The 20,104-nt window shown below is 48.6% G+C and overlaps 1 protein-coding gene across 4 annotated transcripts in view; it reads right to left on the reverse strand.

The window, feature by feature from the left end:
• Window positions 1-1,460: 1,460 nt before the first annotated feature.
• The window catches only part of CLMN (calmin), a 126,451-nt gene continuing 107,807 nt past the window's right edge, over window positions 1,461-20,104 (reverse strand). The window contains exons 10-16 of one of the 4 annotated variants that reach the window (XR_009053346.1): window positions 18,166-18,362; window positions 13,956-14,016; window positions 13,270-13,340; window positions 12,755-12,851; window positions 11,105-11,272; window positions 6,484-6,619; window positions 1,461-2,215 (exon numbers count right to left, since the gene is read on the reverse strand). Coding sequence is in view for 2 of the 4 variants with exons in the window: in XM_057733435.1 (XP_057589418.1) it covers window positions 11,108-11,272; window positions 12,755-12,851; window positions 13,270-13,340; window positions 13,956-14,016; window positions 18,166-18,362 (591 nt within the window). In the remaining 2 variants the exon portion in view is untranslated. The other 3 variants (XR_009053347.1, XM_057733435.1, XM_057733436.1) reach the window with 3 other exon arrangements.

Genomic DNA, 20,104 nt, shown 5'->3' on the forward strand with positions numbered 1-20,104 from the left:
TCAGAGATTGCCAAGCCTCAAATGTGACACAGCTGCAGAGCAGTTAAGGGCCTTCGGGGCTGGGCCATCCCAGGGTTGGCAGGTGATCAGCCACCCCTGGGGCATTCCCCACACAGTGGGACCTTATACACTTGGACAAGGAGACATCTACCAGCATCTCAGCTTGGTGTGCTCAAGTTCAAACTCCAAACCTGCTCCTCCCATGTCTCTCCCATCTCAGATCAGAGCATTTCCATCCTTCCCGCTGCTCAGGTCAAACCTTAGAGCATTTCTTGACCCTTTTTCTCACACCCCATGCCCAATCCATTAGCAAATCCAGAGGGTCTGCTCTCATAATACATCCAAATTTAACCCCCACTCATCACTCATCTCCGCCACGGCTCCTGCCTCGGTCTGTACCATCCTCATCTCTCCCCTGCACTGTCGCGATAGCCTCTTAGCTGCCCTCCATGCTCTGCCCTTGTTCCAGAGTCTATTCTCATTGTGGCAGCCAGGGTGAGCCTGCTAAAATGTAAGCCAACATGTGCTCACTCAGGGTGAAGGCCAAAGTCCTTATAACGTCCGACACGGCCCTACCTGACCTGCCCCAGTAAATTCCTCTCCTACTTCTCTCTCCACTTACTCACTGTGCTTCAGCCACACCAGGCTCTTTGGTGTCCCCTAAAAACACCAGCCATGATCCCACCACAGTGCCTTTGCACCTGCTCCTCCCTTTGCTTGGATAGCTCTCCAGTTACTCGAGTGACGTGTCCTGTCATCTCCTTTAAGTCTTTAGTCAAATGTCTCTCTCTTGAAGAGGCCTCTCCTGACCATTCACACCATATCACCTCCCCATCCACCCCTAACCTGATGCTCTTGCCCCGATCATTCTTGCAGAACTTGTTGACAGGTATCTGACCTACTATGTATTTTACCTATTTTGTTTATATCTATCTCCCCTGTTAGACTATAAACTCTCCGAGTACAAGGACTTTGGTGTTGTTTATTACCTATTCTCAGCGACCAGAACAGTGCCTAGCAGGTGTGTGAAAAATACCTGTTGCACCACTTTGATATGCTTCCCCTCCTTCCTTGCCTCACTCTTGCTGCCCTGGAATTGTACCACCTCACAGTGATGCATCAGTACACAGAGTGTGACTCAGGCTCTGTTTTCGGGGGGACCTAGGATTCAAAGCCAGACAGGCAGCCTAACTCCACACCATAGAGCTACCATCACTCCTACGAAAACCGCCACCACCACTACCATTATTGTTCCTTCTTGGAGGTTCACCTGCAAAGGCTCAAGGCAAGTTAATAGTTAAAAAGGGTAGCTTCCCTACAGTCTCTACAATTCTACAGCAATTGGCTTCACTTTTACTTGGCAATAGTACTCTTTGTTGGGAAAAAGGAAAGATAGATAATTTCTGGTTGGCAAAGGCACGAACACACATGGAAATAAGAATTATCAATGAGCTGCTCAATTCATGAAATTTATACTCAGAATTTTTCTTAAGGATACATGTAACTTTACAAGACCATTCATCATAGCACCAAGCCTAATATTCCTTAATAGAAAACAGTCAAATAACAAATACTCCAGTTAATTTCCCACAGGTATAAATTATGCAAATAGTCATTTATATTTTCATTTACAATAATCAATAAATAAGAATGCATGTTCATACAATTTTTTTACAAAGATACCTTTTTTTATACAAAGCTATAGCTATGTATATACTAAATAGACAAAATAATTCTTGTACTACAAAATAACATTTTGCTTTTCTTCAATAGTCCTCTTAGAGCTCTCAATAAAAATATTCAGACATGATCAATTAAGTCCTGCCATGACATTAAAAGAAACTGTAGTATTAAATCTGTTAAACATACTACAGACCTTGGAAAAAATAAACACCTATCATCACCCAATATAATACTCTTTGAACAAAACCCCTGTTTCCAGGTTTAATAATTGGTCCAGATCATATACAGTAGAAAACAACCATCTTTCCACTTTTACTCTTTGTCTTTGGCTGACGTTACCAGCACCAAGGCAAGTGATGCAGGCAGCTAACGTAGGGTACAATTTCAAGGGGAAAGACACCCCTTCCGCAAGTCCGACGCCCACCCCAGGGACATTCTATACAGACCTGCCAGTCTTTGGCTTCAGGGATCCAATGCTAGAATGCAAGCAGCCTCTGATTCGAGTGAATTTCTGTGCCTATGTATTTTGAGTCTACGAGGGGAAGGGTAGAAAGATGGGAAGAACAGAACGGTCCAGTTATTTACAGCCACATATTCCTGCAGCTAAAACTTGTGAATTTCAAAGAATCCAAGAAAACTGCCTCAGATGCTGACTTAATTTAAGGGGACCAGTTTAGTTCTGGAAGTCCTAGGAAGCAGATCTCCCACGTTCTACTCCAAACTTTCTCTCCCCCCCCACCGCCCCCAACAGACCACCTTTAATTTTACAAAACCCTTCCGAAGGCACCTTTCTCAGATACTAAAGCTGGAAGCCATGCCCTAAGCTTTGGAATTCACTTACAAATGCAGAGGTGCATTTATTCTATGCAAATAGGCCACTTACTGAGAAAAAAATACAAAACAACAGAAAACAAAACAAAAACCAAAAAAAAAAAACAAAAAAAAAAAAAACCCTAACTTGCTAAGCTTTGGATTTTGAAACCTAGGAAGGACTTTTAAAAAGAGGCCCACCCAGAGAGGTAAATGAATTATTTACCCTCCCACCTTCCCACCCAGAGAGGTAAATGAATTATTCAAGGTGTCACAGCAGGTGGGCTGGAGCTAGGACCTGGGTCTTTGATGACCAGGCCAGTGCTGTCCTACTTTGGAACAATGTCAACTCGCTAGGTTACAGACACACTCAGAGTTTCCTTTTTTTTTCAGAAAAATTTTTGGCTGCACTGCTCGGCATGTGGGATCTTAGTTCCGCCACCAGAGATCGAACTCACACCCCCTGCATTGGAAGGCAGAATACAGGCATGTTGTGGCTGTCCTCATAGCAAAACCTTAAGGAGAACAGACTTTTACTGACTTCTGGTCGGGCTAAAAGAAGCCTGAGCTGTTGCAAATGAAAACAACAACAACAACAACAAAAAAACTACCAAAAGATATTTTTCTATTCCTTTTTTTGCAACAATACAAAAATCATAACTTTTAAATTCAAAACAAAAGAAAAATAATGATTCCTATCTCACAGACCACCCAGTTATGATTTCCTGCAAGTAATCCATGTTCTCATCCTTATTTTAATTGTGTTCTGTGCGGCACAGTGAGATCTGCTTCTTGAAGGAGGAAGCCTCCCTTCTACCCTGAAAAGCACGTGTTAGAAGAAGGTGACAGTGAATAGCTGGGGGCAGTTAATTAAAGTCACTCAATCTTGAATGTTAAGACACTGAGGTTATGCTGCTAAAGGCCTTTTAGATGCAGTCATTTTGGTTGTAAATTTGCAACCTTAGGCTAAAACCTGAACTTGGGGTGTCCTCAGTCATTTTCCAAAATTTTACGAGGGTGCGTCAAAAATTATCTGCACTCTGGCTGTAGAATAGAATTGTGTAGAAATTCTGTTCTACATTCAGAGTGCGAACAATTTTTGACTCATCCTCGTAATTTGTTTTTTAATTGAAGTATAGTTGATGTACAATATTACTCATTCACTTTTACAAACTGAGGACGAAAGAGATATTTAAGCAGTGTTGACTTGGCGGAGGTGGGGGAGGAGGTCAAATTGTGCAGAAATTTGGGAAGGGGAAGAACGCAAGGTGGGGGTTACACTGTGACTGATAAAATTCGCCACCTGCCCAAATCTGAGATTTCCACCCACGCTTGCCAACTAGGCCAAAGTCACCAAGAATCAGAATCTCATTAGGGTGGAACTTATTTTCTAAGCCGTGAAGTGTAAGGTGGAAATCAATGTTTGGAGGAAGGAAGAGTCCTCTGTTCGTGGTTCTGCCACTCGACCTTGTTATCTCCTTGTGCTTTAGCTTCCTCTCTGAGAGAACCACCTCCTGTGATTGTTAAGGGTCCACTGAGTTGATGGGTACACACTGGCTTCCACTTCCTCTTGTAAAAGGCATGAGTTAGGTTTGAGACAGAGCAGCTGGCAAGTTGGAGGCGGACTGGAGAGAGGCTGGAAGAAGCTATGGTAAACTGAACGTCCTGACAGGAGGTCTCATCAAAGCTTGGCGAGGAGGGACATGCAGACAACGAGCTACTGTGCATTTTACAACATTATAACAAGCTCGAAAGGAAGCCATTATTCATTCGACAAATATGTACTGAGCATCAGCTCTGCACAGAAGATGCCCAGAGAGGTAATTTGCTCAAGGTCATCCAGACATCCGGAGACAGAGCTGGGACTTGAACATAGATCTGGCCGATTCCCAAACCTGCCCCCTTCTCTATCCCATGACACTTCCCCGGGAAGGGGGAAGGAAGTGATTAAAAAAAGGAGTGGGGGAAGCTTCAGTAACAGAGATTCCTGCTAGATGAAAGCTGGCCTTGACATCGAAGTGTCAGGGATTTTGAAGTTAGCAGTGGGATCAGGGCCATAGACTATTGAATTGTGTGTGTATTTAAAACCATGTGGTCAAACAGCATAAAATACTGGCTGTCTTCTCCCCATAAATGAGGATTTTTTCTGGCTCGTTGGCACTACAGCCCTGGGCTGGGGATAACTGTTTGCCTAATGGGTTTTCATCAAAGTTCTCAGAACAAATTATAAACACCTAAGTCGGTCTTCCCGGTGCTGCGGGGTTTGGCAAGTCCAGAAGAGTCAGAGGGGCCCCAGAACTCTGATGACCTCTGCCGACCCTAGGGAAGTAGGGGCTCAGAGTCTCCAGGCCTTTGCCCCTTCCCAAGCTGGTCGTGCCTGCAAGGGTGGAGGACTCTGAAGGCCTGTAGGTCACTATGGAGCTGCCACACATCAGAGCAAGGAGGACCAGGGCTCCCCTGGAGCCTGAAGCCATGGGGTCTGCACGCGATGGGAATGCAAGATTCTGGGTGCAATGCATGCTGAGTCCACGCTTCGCCTGCCTAGGGCTCACTTCCCTGCGCAGCTGACTGCTGTTCCTCAACAAAATGCCCTGACAAGAGGCAAAGCTGAAAAGATTCGGGGGACTCAACGTCCAGCAAAGAAGCCATGTCTCAGTTCCTGGCTGCTGACACTGGCTCACCGTTAAGGCAAGCTCCGCAGGGATTTCCAGCAAGGAAGCGAGTTATCACTCACGCCAGCTCTCAGCCTGCAGCTGCTCAGCCCGGGTCAGGGCCTTCGTCCTGAGAGCAGCCCCCGAGCAGCTGGACGGGCAGAGGAGGAGCCTGCTATTCAGTGGGGGCTCCAGACAGCAGCTGCAGCCCCAAGACGTCAACTCTCCCCCCAAAGGCGGTTTCAGCAGAGATGATGCAACGTCAGGGCAACAGAAATAACACATCTGGACCCAAAGGGCTTCACGGGCTCTTGTTTCCTAGCCAGAGCATTGCTGGGAAGGTTCTGAAAAGCCACGATGGCTTGAAACTCCCGCACGGCCCACCTCGGGGACGTCCGGATGTGCACAGAGATCGCTGGGAAGGTCTCCAAGCCCAAAGGAGAGAGAGGCCACAGCTCTCAACTGCAGGGGGCCTCCTGGAGAGTTAAGCAAAGCCCAGCTTGCATGACATAGTGTGCATCACAGGACTGCACTGCAATGACACGACCATGGGAAGAGAACAGTTCTTAACAAAGAAGCCACCGTGAATTCTGATATGTACTGAGATACATGACACGAAACATTCCTTGAGTGCTCTGGCTTCTGTTTGAGAGATCAGCTCCTGGTCCTCGGTGAGGAGGGAGGCGTGGTTTAGCTTCAGTGTCTGGAGGCTGGAGTTTTGTAGAAAACTTGGCATCAAGATGTCCCTCCCAAGGGCAGTAGCCCGCAGTGCGACGAGTCATTTCTCCTTCCTGATTGTCAGTTTTCTCATTTCTTAAATGAGGTGCTAGACCCTTATGTGATCCCTAAGGCTATCAAATAATCTATAATTTATGAAGATCGAATATGTGGGCAGGCAGCCTCCAAACCTGCTGCCTTCTGTGAGTTCGACCCTCAAAAAGGGCAGGCTAGCACGGCACAGGGATGGGAGGAGAGAGGTAGGGAGACTCTGCTGAACCCCAGAAAGGGAGAAGCAGCCTGTGCCCGGGGTGGCTTCCAGGAGGCAGGGAGGGAGGTCCTCCCTGGTTCCCAGTCCTGGTGGGAGCCCCTCTCCTCACAGAGGCCAAGTTTGACCAGGAGGAATCGCTCACCAAGTTCCAAACAGCCCCTCAGCAGAGGGAGCAGCCGGTTTGTTCGCTGGCCACACCAGTGTGGGCTACTTGTTTCACAATGAAGTGAGGGTAAAAAGAAAACCTAGAAACTGCATGACTCCAAGAAGCTTGTGGGGTGCGGAGCTTGAAGATGGTTTTGTGGGGGCAGGAGGGTGAAAGGGGGGAAGGCAGGAGAGTCCTATCTGTACCGTGGCACCCAGGGCAGCTCCGCGGGCTCTCTCCCCTCTCCTCACTTGGCCCAGCATCGTATGAAGGCGCTCACAGACCGTGGCTCAGCAGGGCTCAGGGCAAGTTCACGGGCGTGTTCACAGAGCAGCGAGCCACCTAACAAGCAGGGAGAAAGCAAACATGGGCCCTGGGGTTGAAGATGGTGTCTTGGGCACATGGGCTCATGTCTTCCCTGGTGAAACCTCACAGAAATAAGAGCCAAGGAATGGAAGTGATGGAATTACGAAGACAAAGGGATGCAGAGGAGGTGACAGCAGGTGAGAGATGCCAACCCACTTATGGCAGGGGTGGGGCTGAGAGAGACAGGAGCAAGGCCAAGGAATCCCAACACCACACACTGCACGAGCAGAGGAGAGGTGCTGGCACTGAGCCGCATCAGCAGCTACTCCTCGGAGTTGGGGGGGGGGGGGCGGGGGGGTGGCCGGGAGTGGGGGAAGCAGAGGAGCTCCAACCCAGGGACACAAGGCACAGCGAGGGGCGAGCGAGTCAGCGAGTCTACATGCTGGCGACGCCTGCTCAGAGGTCAGGATGCCGGCACTCAGGTGTGTGTCGGCATCTCTGGGTACGGTCCTCCAGTCTGTGCACTGCATAAAGGCTAAGGGGGCAACTGGGAGTTAAAATCTAGCCCTTGCTCTGCTCCTCAAGCCTTTCCCTGGAGAAAGAGGCAAAAGATGCCTTCTGCCAGTTTGCCCAAGTGCCCATGGGTGGCTTCAGCCCCAGAGGGGCACCTATTTCTAAGTCATCCACTTAGAGGGAATGTCTTTTTTGAAACTGCATGAGGGCCCTGCATAGGCTAGTAGCAGCTTTGTGTATGTCCCTTTATCTCAGGCAGGAATGGAAATATCTCTAAAGTGGAAATATCTCTAAAGAAATGCAGTGAGAAAAGACCTGTAAATATTGAGATGTGTGGTCCTCCCATGAAGAGTCCGGATGCCCACCCGGTGACTCTACAGAAAAACCCACCACTTGACACACAGAGCTTCCTTTCCATTTTGTGATATATCATTCTTACACACGAACAGATCCATGGGATCACTAGATATCTGAAGAAAACTTGTCATGTGAAAAACAGAGACTGATACTAACCAAGAGAAAGGGAACTTAGAGGAGATAAAAGGCAAAACAGAGAGCAGAAAAGAACTTCCCCCAAACCCCACTACCATGAACATCCACAGAGAAGTAAGTTCTGAACCCATGAAATAAGAACAGGACGCTATAAAACCGAAACAAAAGAACCATAAAATGTTTCGGAAGTTAAAAATTAATAAAACATTCATCAGGTATATTGATAAGATAAAGCTAAATAACTACCTTTGGAAGCAGATCTAAAAAAATTAAGAGATGACAAATAGAAAAGATAAAAAAATATTAGAGGCCTAGCCTGGGAAGTCCAACATTGGAACAACAGCAAGTGGTCCAGAAAGTAAGAATGTGAACAATTACAGGAAAATTTAAGACATTTCTCATGAGAGACCAGCACGAGGTACACCATCAAGGGTACAACACCATCAGGACCGTTCAGAACACTAAGAATGAATGGTTGTTAAATGTTTCCTGGGAGGGTGGAGAAACCCAAGTCACAGCTAAGGAATCAGAAAGGCATCAGGGATCTCAACAACCACACTGTGGGGTGGTGGGAGGGTATTATTTTCCACCACAATTCTATATCCAGCTATACCTGGGTAAGGGCAGAATAAGGACATCTAAAGTTATGCAAAATCTCAAAATATTTACAATAATATTTACTTCTCTTGCTCTTTTCTGAGAAGGTTACTAAGGAATGTGCCACACCATAATCATCACCATCATCATCAAGGAGAAAAAATTTGGTGAGAAAGGACGTGTAACTATAGTCCACTACTTGGCTCAGAAGTAAACAGTCCTCATAGGCCCACAATGAAGAGAGATGCACCAAGTAACATAATCTAACTACACTGGAAAAAAACAAAGCAGGGTATGGATAAGAGCAAGATCCTTCCCTACCACGGTAGCAAGCCAGTAGACGTTTCTAGATTAATTTTAAAAATAAAAGAAGTATAAGCATATAGAAATGCAAAGGTAAATGTTAGAGGAAACAGCTAAAAGAGTTGAAAGTGTTACTTCTCGGGAGCAAGACACAGGGGATTGCTAGTTTTCATTGAAAGTCTTAGAGTATTTGTTTCTTTTTAAACTATGAACATGTATTACTTGGATAAGAATTAAAAATAAATTCTTAAACACAAGCCATGGGGTGGTTTGTCCTGCAGGCTTCTTACCCACCTTCTACATCTGACTTTTTTCACACAAGCCTATAATCAAGTGAGATTTTTTTTTTCTTTAAAAAAAAATCAGTTTGCTGCCAACCTGAACCAAATGACTTTCAGGCATCTTGCCAGTAGATAGTTTTAAACAATATTACACTTTGTAATGGGTGAGAGAAGAAACCTGCGGAGACTTTTCTGCACAAGCTCTAGACCCGTAAAACGAAATGATTACCGTTTGGGTCAGCTCTTCCCTGGCTTTTCAAGCATCTAATTTAGGTGAGGACTGCATGGTGTCCAGGGTTATAAAATATCACACACATAATCTTTATTATCTGTACCTTTGAGGTTTCAAGGATGCCAGGGAGCTCGTTAATTAGCTCATTTTCCATGGGACACTCGGCCTTCGAGATGGAATCGCTCCAAACTCCCAACAGCTTTCAGCTTGGCAGGCTTAGATTCAGTCGTGGAGAGAAGGCAGCCTATAACCAGAGTGGGTTAGAGGCCAGGCTTTGGCTGTCATCGACTCAAATGTGCTACGTAAATTCTCTCGGCCATGGTGGAATTCTGTAAACTTGAGACCCACTGCTTGAAATAAGCAAGCCCTTGGCTTGCTGAGAGAGAAGCGTGATTCCCAAAGTAAGAACAATGCTGGTGTGTCAGCTGACAAGTTGTTAGCGCTGTCAAGGGTGTTCTAGAAAAAATGGGCAATGAGCCTGAAAGTAAAAAACTTCCCCATGGGAAAAATATGAGAAAAAACAAAGGTTGGCGGTTGACCTAAAACTTTTGGTTTTGTTTAAATGAGGACATTCTTATCTATTCATTTTATTATTTGTTTTTCACACATTCATAAGCTCAATGGAAGTTCCCTAAAAGAAGAGACAGCTCTGGATGGGCACTGAGTGGCCTGGGTACACTTGTAAGTCTGCTCATGATTGCCTGTGTGATCTTAGTCAACCAGCTCTGCCTCTCGGGGTTGAGCAGAGGAGATGCCGCCCCTCCTGACCTAAGAGGCTGTGGTTTTATAAGTCTCACCACATACATGCTTTTCTGAGTGGGGAGGACAATGCGAGGAGGAAGTAATACACAGGGACGCACGGCCTGCCTCTTGGCAGGAAGCAGGGAGCGGAGGGAGCCCAGGGCAGAAGGAAGATGGAAGGGCGGGTGGATGCCTCTGTCCTCTCGCCACCTGCCTCTCCTGGTTTCTTCTCGGGGTGCTTTCCAGAAACCCTTTTGCTTTTGAAGAAACCCATTATAACCAACCACAAAGGATGCCCATGCTGAGACTCACATTGCGAGGCAGATACGCACAAAGGCTCTCGGAGCAGGAACGTGCTGGACCACTTCCTGCTATAACATCAGCAGAGCTCATTCGCAGCCAGGCCGCTTCTGCACTCCTCCTCGGGGCTTTTGGGGGCTTTTTTTAAAACAGGGCCCTGCGGGGCCTTGGGTACCCACACAGATGCCTCAGGAGGCACGGGCGGAAGCTGGGGAGCTGCCCGGCAAAGCGAGAGGGCTCCCAGGCCTTGCCCTGTGTCAGCCAAAGCTCTGCTTTTCATGTATGGACTAGACTGGCCCCTGAGAATCCACCTGAATCCACTTGAAAGGAGGATTCCATGGGTGGAAAAGGTTTGAACTTCACAGCTGTACCTCAGTTCAATCAATGCAAAAGCAAAATTAAAACGCATGCCCCCCACACGAGAGAAAACCAGGGTGAACGAGTGTGCCCTGCAGCTCACAACCCAGGCTTCACTTTCCTCGGATTTGGCCATTCGTGGACGCGCTTTCCTGGAGCCGGCAGCTTCGTGCTGCTCGGATAGTCCCACCCCCCCCACCAAAGAACATGACCAACCGCCAGACCACCATAGGTGCGTGGACCCCCAGCACCTTCATTCAAACTCCCCTCTCGGAGGAAAGTGCAGCAGTTTTCTTCCCAGTGCGGGCTCTCCCTGGGGCATCCATCCTCTTTCTCATCAGGAGGCGAGAAACTCAAGTCCATCTGGGACCTTAAAAACCAGCACGTGGGGCGAGCTAAGACCCAGTTATGAATATCAGTAACGAAGCTTAATACCTGACAGAGCAAGGCACGCGAACAAACCCCACCCAAGGATCCGGCCACACACCTGAGTGTTGAGTCCACAGCCAAAGAGAAAAGCATGCTTAGGACTTATAGGAGAGAAAGGAAATACTGGAAAAAAAAAAAAGTGGAGAGAGGGAGTATAAGTTTCCTCGAAGGTCCTCCACCATCTGCAGAAGTGCCCCATTCAGAACAGGCAATAAAAGGAAGTAAGGAGAACGCCCACCCCCGGCCAGGTCCTGTCTTTTTATTACGCAGACGCACGCATCAGAGTCTGTTGACGTCCAACTGGGGGAAGAGCAGCAGGCAGTAAACCAGGAGCCAGAGGAAGAGGATAAAGTACATCACATCTGGCTGCTGGACGAACTGCGTCAGCGAGTCGCTCTGTGGGCTGTGAATCTCCTGCAGCCTGGCTTCGCCTGAGTTGTTGGCCTTCCTGCAGGAGGGGAGACACACCAAGGCAGTCACAAGCATGTCCCCAGCCCAGTGGACCCCGCTCCCTCCCTGTACTCCAGCCTCACTGCCCAGCTGGAGAGCTGAGGGCTTCCCAGTGAGATGCAGACCCAGGCAGAAGGCTGTGTCCCAGGGTGCTTTGAGCTTTCAAACCTACTCAGTTCATCTCTCCATAGCGCCAAGAGGGAGGAGCTGTTAGCCCCATTCCGCAGATGGGCATACTGAGCCTCATAGGCGGGGACGGGGGTGGAGGCAGGGTTGATGAAGGTCACACAATGACTTTGTGATAGAGCCGGGACCTGGGCCAGGTCTCCACCCAGTCCAGGATGCTCTCCTTTACACTGAAGTGCCCTTGACTCAAAGTGAGAGGCTGACAGCTCTGTTATTCGCTAGGCACCAAGGGGACCTCCTAAGGAATCTAAAGAAAGAAACGGAGCTTTCCCTGATGACAGATCATTTAAAAACAGCCATCAGCAACAAAAAGACACACCCCTCTATTGCCTAGTTTTTGTTTTTGGCTTTGAAATCTAACCTCGAAAATAATGACCAGATTCAAGTTTGGTCAGATGTACGTTTCTTCTCTTATTTTAACAGAAGGTAGTGCTAAAGTGACATTTTACTTTTGCCTGGTGGAGAAAGCCCAGAAGGGGACTGTGTGGTGGTGACAGGAAAGGGTCAGAAGCCATAATCTGACTGCAATCGGGGTTGGGGGTCTCTGCTTGCAGCTGCATCTTAGAACCTAGAGTGTAAGCTCCTCGGGGTCATTTGGGACACATGATGGATTATGAGAAGCGAAAACCAGCTCCTCTCTGGACCATCTCCTGACACAGTGAGAGGTCAGGCCAACAGGGGATTGAACCTTTACCCTAGTCTGGAAACCAAGCGATTCCCATCCAGATAACAGATAATGGACAGGATTTCTTTCCCCTTCTTAAAACTAGTTTTAGAGAAATTTTAAATTATATTTTTTTATTGCAAAGGTAATAAATGCTCAAAAGCATGGAAAACACGACTGCATTTCTCAGCCTTGCGGGTTCAATTTTCGAAGACTATCTCATAAAAGCTAAAAGTACTATTTTCCTATGAGGATGTCACGCCTGATGGAAAACGTGAATTAATATTTCCATTGTATGGCAGGGGAGGGAAACAAATCTTGCCTCTTTTTTTTTAGGAGCCAGAGAGGTGGACTTGTAAAGATTACACTCCTGGGTGCTGGGCAATTTTCAGACAGGGCCTTTCCATTCCAATGATCTAAGTCCTTCCATGCCAATTCAAATCCATGGCAAATATTAAAAAAAAAATCAATAAAATTAAGTGATTCAATAACTTTAACAGGGATGGGGCATCTTGGAATTGTCAGAGTATTATACTTTTCTGCCTGCCTATGTTTTAAACGGGCGGTGTTACAGCAATTCGATACTCTTAGTCTAGGTCATCTAGTTCTCCGACAATGAGAAATACTTTCATAGACATCCTGGCATGTTTGAATTCCCTCTTCATGTCTGCTCTGATACCATAGAACTGTAAAATCAGCTCAGTGAGCTTCTGAGTGTTGTACCTGCAGTGGCGACACAGAATGAACACAGTCGTCAGGTGCTACAGCATTTAGAACATACACAGTACCCCATCCCTACCTTCTCTGCCCGGCTCTGCCTTGAGGGGCCAGCTAATACCACTGCGTTATCTACAGGCAGCCACAGGCTCATGACTCAGACCTGCCTTTAAACCGAGTCGTTTTCTGAACCATACCCTGCCCATCAACCAGAATTCGTATCTACTTTTCCCTCCCACTCATACTCAATTTCCATTCATTTTCTCTGGAACAGGTATTTTCTTGAACAATCCCAGGCTATTATGCTGTTATCCAACAAAGCCTCGTTGGAGAATAGCCACTCCCCCCTCCCAGAAGGTAGGCTGCATAATTAAAGAAAAAAATTTTCTTTAAACCCCACCGAGCTTGGAGTACAGCGACCCACCTGGTTAACACTCGGTTTCTTCTGTCATCCAGATCTGCTGGGTTCCTCAATTGAACATAGCTAAAATGATCCTACAGTGAAATTTATAAACAAAACCCCCGAAACCCAATTAGTAAAGATGAAATCTCTGAAACAGAAAATAAAATGATTTTAAACATACAAAGTCGAGCATGCCATGCTTTTCTCAATCTTGCAAACATCTAGTTCCAAAGTAAAAGTATATGCAATATTCTACACTATTTCCATGAGCAAACTGAAGCGGCCCCACCCCCCAAAACCTGAATCAGGGCAAACTGTGGATCCCGGGGCTTTGGGTCCCCACACATCCAGAGCTAAGTGGTTGCGAAGACAAAGTGAGCCCTCTGCTTATGTGGCATCTCTGTCTTTGAACATGATCTTTCTGGATGTGTGTGCGGGGGCAGGGGTGAGGGTGGGGGTCTTGGATGCATTTGTCATGACAAAGACGCCTTTGGGCTTGAAAATCATCACTTTATTTACATCCCCTATTGCCCAAACTGGACATCTGACTGGACTGTGTTTAATGACAAGGTTTCAATTTGTCTTCTATCCAAAAGCATAGCTGTCGCACGTCAGTAATTTCCAAGCTCTGAGCTGGGGAGGAGGAAGGACGGAAAGGGATTGATTAGCAGGGGTTGGATGAGAGAAGAAGAAATTCACATACTAACCGATTCCAAAGACCTAGTCGCATGTCGTCGAATGTAAATGCTGGAGTCACTGCGACTCGTCCTGAAAAATAAACACACATTTTGAATTGGTGCCACCGAGAACTCCTCGTTGCCCCCATCCCAAGGCTGCCACGTGTGGATTTAGGCAAGCTCTGATTTCAGACCTGGGGGCGGAAGTGAGGCGTGTTATCCAGTATACTCACTCGGGGTGCAGCGTGCTTACAAACAGCAGGATGATATGAAAGAGACACACTGAGCCCTCGTCGACAAGAAAACAAAGACAGAAAGATTTCAGATAGAAAGCAGACGACATATTCTTAAAAATCATAGGATTTCAGGGCAGGAAGGGATCTCTTTTTCCAAGCATCCCGAAGTCTTGGGACTCACCAGACGTCCTCTGCAAGCTAAAGTCAGATCTGGGCTGAGACCTGGGACCTGGACTCCCTCTGCCATGCTCCTTGCTGTGCACAGGACTGATGATTGTCTTGCTCTCGGGTGGACCATCTCTCTTCCTCTCATACGTGAGGAGGCTAATTTTCTGACTGTACCTTTAAGGCGGATGTGTATCTCTGGTCTTTTAACAAAGCTGGCTCGCTCATAGCTGAGGCAAAAAGATACTCAGCCAGAGGCCTGGGCTGTCATCCTGGCTCCTGGTCGATTAACTGGCAACCTTGGTCAAATATCTACAACTCTGATCAGTTTTCCTTATCTGTGAAATGGATCATCATTTCCACCCCACCTAGTTCATAGAGCTGGTGGGGATACTAGCTCCCTGCAGGTCAAAGTGGTCCTGTCTTACTGCTCAACAGGAGAAAGAGGTGTTGCATGTGGATGGGCCCGATACAGAGACAGTCATGTTAGTTTCCTCAAGGCAGACCTACTATGTGGCATTGTGGGGTCCAGGAAAAAGACACCCAACCCACGAGTTTATTCCCATCATTGGCAGCCTTGCCGTTCCCACCCACGGCTGTCCCCCAAACACCCCCAAGCTCTTCCCTGATCTGGGCACGTTTCCAGCTAACAGGTTTTGAGCACCCACCATGTGCCAGAGGCGGGGCTAGGCCTAGGGAAACTTCAGTCCTTGTCCTCAGTCCAAAGCCTGTGCTAGTTTTCCTGGCTGGTATCACAGCACGGAAATGAAACAAAAATGCACCTACAAGGAAAAAAGAGATGCTGGTGCCTGGAACCCAGCAGTGCCTGTAAGAGTCAACTCAACAGGCTGGAGCCCTAGAAATGCAGGACCACGCCCCACCTCCCCCTGCCATATATTTGTAATGTTTACTAGTAAAAACGTGCATCCCAGTGTGTGTGTGAGGAACCCTCATTTTTCCCTTTTTTTTTCAGCATGTTTTCTTGCAGGTGGCTTTTGTGTTATAGTACAATCAACATGAGCCGTATTCATGTCTGCATCCTGAACATCATTCTTTCAGCAAGCACGATCAGGAGCCTACTGTGTGCTGGGCCCCGGGCTAGATGCTGAGGATCTGCTCCTCCAGGAGCCCGCCAAGGACTGAGAGTGCAGCCATTCACTTATCATGCCCCGCAAAGAACTTTTATTCCTTGAGTGCCAACTGCAAGCCAAGTGCCGGGCTAAAGGCTGGGGCTATGCTGGTGTGCCCTCCCCACCTCCGGGGAGCTGGCTCACCGTCTAGGGGAAGAGCAGGTGATAAATACATCCTTCTATAAATGATTATAGAAATCACTGTTTTGATCAATGCTGTGAAGAAAAAGAATAGAGGCTATGAGAACACAGAAAGGGGAATCAAAAATAGCCTGGAGGAATCCAAGAAAGCTGCCTGCAGGAAGTGGCAGTGGAGCTGAGACCACTACTAGTGGAGCAAGGCAGGAGACAGGCAGGGGACAGAGGGTCCTCAAGGATGAAGAAGCTTTGTTGAGGGGGCATTGTAGGACCTCAGCTAAGGCCAAGGTGCTTGGTGCGGCTGGGGTGGGAGAGAGATGGACGGAGGGTGGACGGAGAAGAGGCTGATGAGACAGGCCGTGAAGGGTCCTGCAGCCTCTGGACCAGGGGCCTTTCTGCTGAGACCAATGGAAAGCCACGGGGGTGACCGAAAGCCTGGGAAGAGAGATGCCTGGGGCTCTGTCCCATTCCATAACTTCGGCCAGCCAATGACCAGTTCTCTTGAGTGCAAAAGGGGACAGGAGGGGAGAAGGCCCTGAGCACAGGAGGGACACCAGGGTCCACGTTCATTCACGAGCACATGTGCCCCTCTCCACGTTATCTGATCACACTTGGTGTGTACCTTCCACCTCAGCTAAAATGCTTCATGATAGTTACAGCTTTGCCTGAAGTGAGACGGGATGGAGGAGCTGGGAGATCAGAGTATAAAACCTTTACACTGAAAGGTCAGCCAGACCTCACGCCCACAGGCACCAAAATACTGCTTTACTGTTCTATATCCTTCCCCCACGGTCCCATCTTCACCAGGGTGGGTTTTGCTGGTACTTCCAATGCAGCATTGTACCCAAGATGCTTCTTGCTTTTCCCCAATGCCTCCTAGTTTCTCCTCCCGTCTTCCCCCTCCGCCCCCTGCATTCAACAAATATTTCCTGAGGTGCCTGCTACATGCCAGCGGTTGCTCAGGCTATTTCTTCCTCCCTCTCCCAAATCCAAGTCCCACGCATCCTTCAATGCTGGATTCAAATGACATCTCAGTGCCCAGGCTGCCCTGAACCTGTCCACCTGCTTCTGAGGTATCAACGTGAAGCCTCACTTGCTTCTCACACCTAAGGTGCCCACCCAGTCGCAGGAGGATAGATGGAGCACGTCTCCTCCCGTGGAGGGCAGAGCCATGGCTGACCTCTTCCGAAGTCACCAAGTCTAGCCGACTCCATCAAAGAGTAACCGTTCGAAGACTGTTGAGGATTGACCTGCTTAGGGAGAAGCAGGGCAGTCTGGCAAATGACCAGTGGCCCCTCCTGAGTTGTGGTGGAGTAGATGACAGCCCTGGACCACTTGCCTGGAAGTGTTCATCTGCACTTAGAGCGGGGTCCGTCCAGCTGCACGTAAGACATAGATGTCTGCTGTCCAGTCACAGTCAAGGGCAGGGAGAAGGACTCTGGGAGTCACGGGCTAAGCTGGCAACAGCCTTCCGTTGTGCCTTGCGCCTCTGCTCCCGGGCTCCCATCTGCTCTCCCTTTGTCCCCCACGGTCCAACACAGGAGCCAAGAGGGGGGGAGGTGGGAAGCACGGCATCGGCCGGCCCGCCTGACCTTGAGCTCTCCCTGTATGGGCTTCTCCCTCCACCTCCCCCAGTGCTTATCTCAATACCTTCCCTTTGCAAACAGCGTGGCTCATCCAGCACAGGCGATGTGGGGTCACAGAAGGAACGTGGACAGTGGAATCTGACAGGTCTGGGTCCAAGACCCCAGCTCTGCCATCTCCTAAGCTGGGAGGTACCCCCAAGCTTTCTAATGATGCACAGTCTCACCTACCATGAGAATTGACAAACAAATGTATGGGAAATGCCTGGATGCCTAAGGGCTGGTACATGGTGACCGCTGTGACGATGAGTGATAATGGGGAGAGACCAGGGTCTTCTGACATTCAGCAGTTACGTGTTTTCCCTGGGACAAATCCGGATCAACTAGTGGCCTCAGAGTGACAGAGCAGATGTGCTACCAGCTTCCTAGCATATAAAGCTCATTATCCTTCCTTCCCCCTCCTCCCCTGAGGTAAATCGACCATCCTTACTGCCTCGGACCCAAACTCGTGAGTGAAGCCATCATATTAAAGTCCAGCTTCCATGCGACAGTGATAAACGGTCCCCTCTGCGCATATGCAGTGCACCTCTTCTGATTCTGTAAGATGCTTAAAAAACAGCTAAGTTTGGTCTCTACCTAGCCCGACTGGTGGTTATCAGGGGCCAGAGGCTGTAGGTAGGGGCCCACCACTATCTACGGTTCAGCCACCTCTCTGCTCACTGCCAGTTTGCACTCAAAGCTCCTTGGAGTGAGGAGAGAAGGCGAGGTTCAGGTCCTTCCAGTTTTGCTGCTTATGAGCAGGTCTGATATCGGTGAGGTCGGTGGGGGAGCCCAGGTGTGGAGAATGAGGACTTTGTCTCAATCTGTTTCCCCTGCTGTCCAGCCCTGCCCCCTACATCCCCCATTCAATCAGAAACCGGAAATGGGATGAATTCAAAGAGTAGCTCCCCAGCTCGGGCTCTGGGGTGAGACATCGTTAATAAAATACCTGGAAAGGACTTTGTGGTCGCCGGTCTCTTCTTCCAGGTCATCTGAGGAGCGAACAGTTCCAGGTGCTACAAATATTGAACTTTCTACGAGGTCCACATGTTTCCTTTTTTCCTTTTTTTTACTGCTGATTGATTCTTCCATTACCTTTTCTTCTAATGGGTTGGCTAAGTTTTCCGAGTTTGGGAATTCCTGGGACTGAAGGACAAGACAACCAAATACAAGTCAGCATTCTATGCTGAGATGTCGAGTGAGTGACACCATCCAGCAGCGCCCAGCTCCACCATGATGCCAAGGCCCAGCTAGGGCACCCCTTCCAATCCTACCTCTCTCGTGGGTTCCTTCCAGCACAGCCCACCATGGAGGAGAAGCTCCCCACCGCCCCCCGAAACTCCCACTTCCAAATGATGCAGACCAATGGAGCAAAAACAGCATGGCTTTTACAGTCAGTAAGACCTGGCTTCAAATCCTGGCTAAGTCAGCTGTCTGACCTTGAGCAACTGACTTTCTCTCTCTCTCCTCAGTTTCTTTGTCTGTCAAATAGGTATAATAATTATCAGCCTCTTCCCACTATACCACGGTGCTTCCTATAAAGGATATCCCTCACAGTGGGCAATGGTTGGACCCTTCACACAACCATCATCCACTTAAACAGAGGAATGAATTCTGGAGACCAGGTGAGCCAAGGGGTGTGAAGATGGTCCCTGCGTTTGGGGAGGTGAATCTTCCTTGTGCTTCTGGCTGAAGGTGGACGGTAGCGCAATCTTGGTAGCATTTGTGTGATAAGGAAGATTCTTTGACCACTGCCCCCACCAGGCACTCCAAAACCCACCAGCAATGCTCCCATGTGAAACTGAGAAGCATGGGAATTACTGGCGGCACCTCTCAATTCCTACAGGATCTGGAAAAACCTGCTCAACAGGTGTCCCAGTTAGAGGATCAGAGTGGCCAGGCCCATGCCTGCCCAGGAGAACAAAGCTCCCTGCAGAAATTAAGACTGTTCTCAGCAATCTGAAACGCCAGTTCCTCCTCCATCATCAGTGAGCAGATGCTACCTTTTCTGAAAGGTGAAATGAGGAGAGGACTTATGTTTTCAAAGACTAGAAGCACAACTGTCCATTTTCGAGTCCCTTTAGAAGCTAGTTTTTTCTTTCCTGTTTAAAGGAGGGCCAGGTGTTGGAGAAATTCTCCATCCTGCGTGGTCCTCTCTGTCAGGAGGCAAGTCACAGACCTCACCTGTCACCCCCGGCTGCACCCCTCCCCTCCCCCAGCCCTGCTCACACACAGGGATCAAGGCCAGGGCTACACACACTTGGGAGCCAACTGCAAGGTGTGCTTGGGAGCAGGGGGCACCTGCTCATCGGGCAGGTGACCGCCAGAGGAAGCAGCTCGGAGCTGAGAGATGCAGGCGGCACCAGTATCGTTCCCACACTGGACGCGAGAACCTCAAACTCTCCCCAAGCTCTCCTCCCAGCTCAGCGTACGATGGATTCAAACCTAGGTCTCCCAATGCCATTCCCAGCCCAGGGCTCTTCCAACCCTGTCCCAAATCACCTGTCCACATGCTGGCCACACACAGGTGCACAGCCTGCTTTCACAAGGAGAGCGGAAGAGGATGAAGGGCCTCCCGTGCCTGCCCACAGGCCACACTCCATCCCCAGGGGAGGGGAATTCAGGCACTGGCTAGTCATTCTAAGCCACACAGAGAGGCAGAGAGGCAACTCAGGCTCTACCACCCCCACCCCATCCCCTTTCTTTTGTTCTAAAAGAGCTTTCTGGCCCGTAATAATTCAGAGAATCACCCCAGTTGCTGTTGTCATGCCCCAACCTGGGGACCCTGAGACCCAGTGTCACTGAAGGACAGTTCTCAGCCCACTGGATCATGGGGTCTGCTCTGATAGCCAGCAGCCAGCAGGTGGGGGTGGGGCAGGGAAGCATTG

This window comes from Hippopotamus amphibius, chromosome 4 (assembly GCF_030028045.1).
Source record: "Hippopotamus amphibius kiboko isolate mHipAmp2 chromosome 4, mHipAmp2.hap2, whole genome shotgun sequence".
NCBI classification, from domain to species: domain Eukaryota; kingdom Metazoa; phylum Chordata; class Mammalia; order Artiodactyla; family Hippopotamidae; genus Hippopotamus; species Hippopotamus amphibius.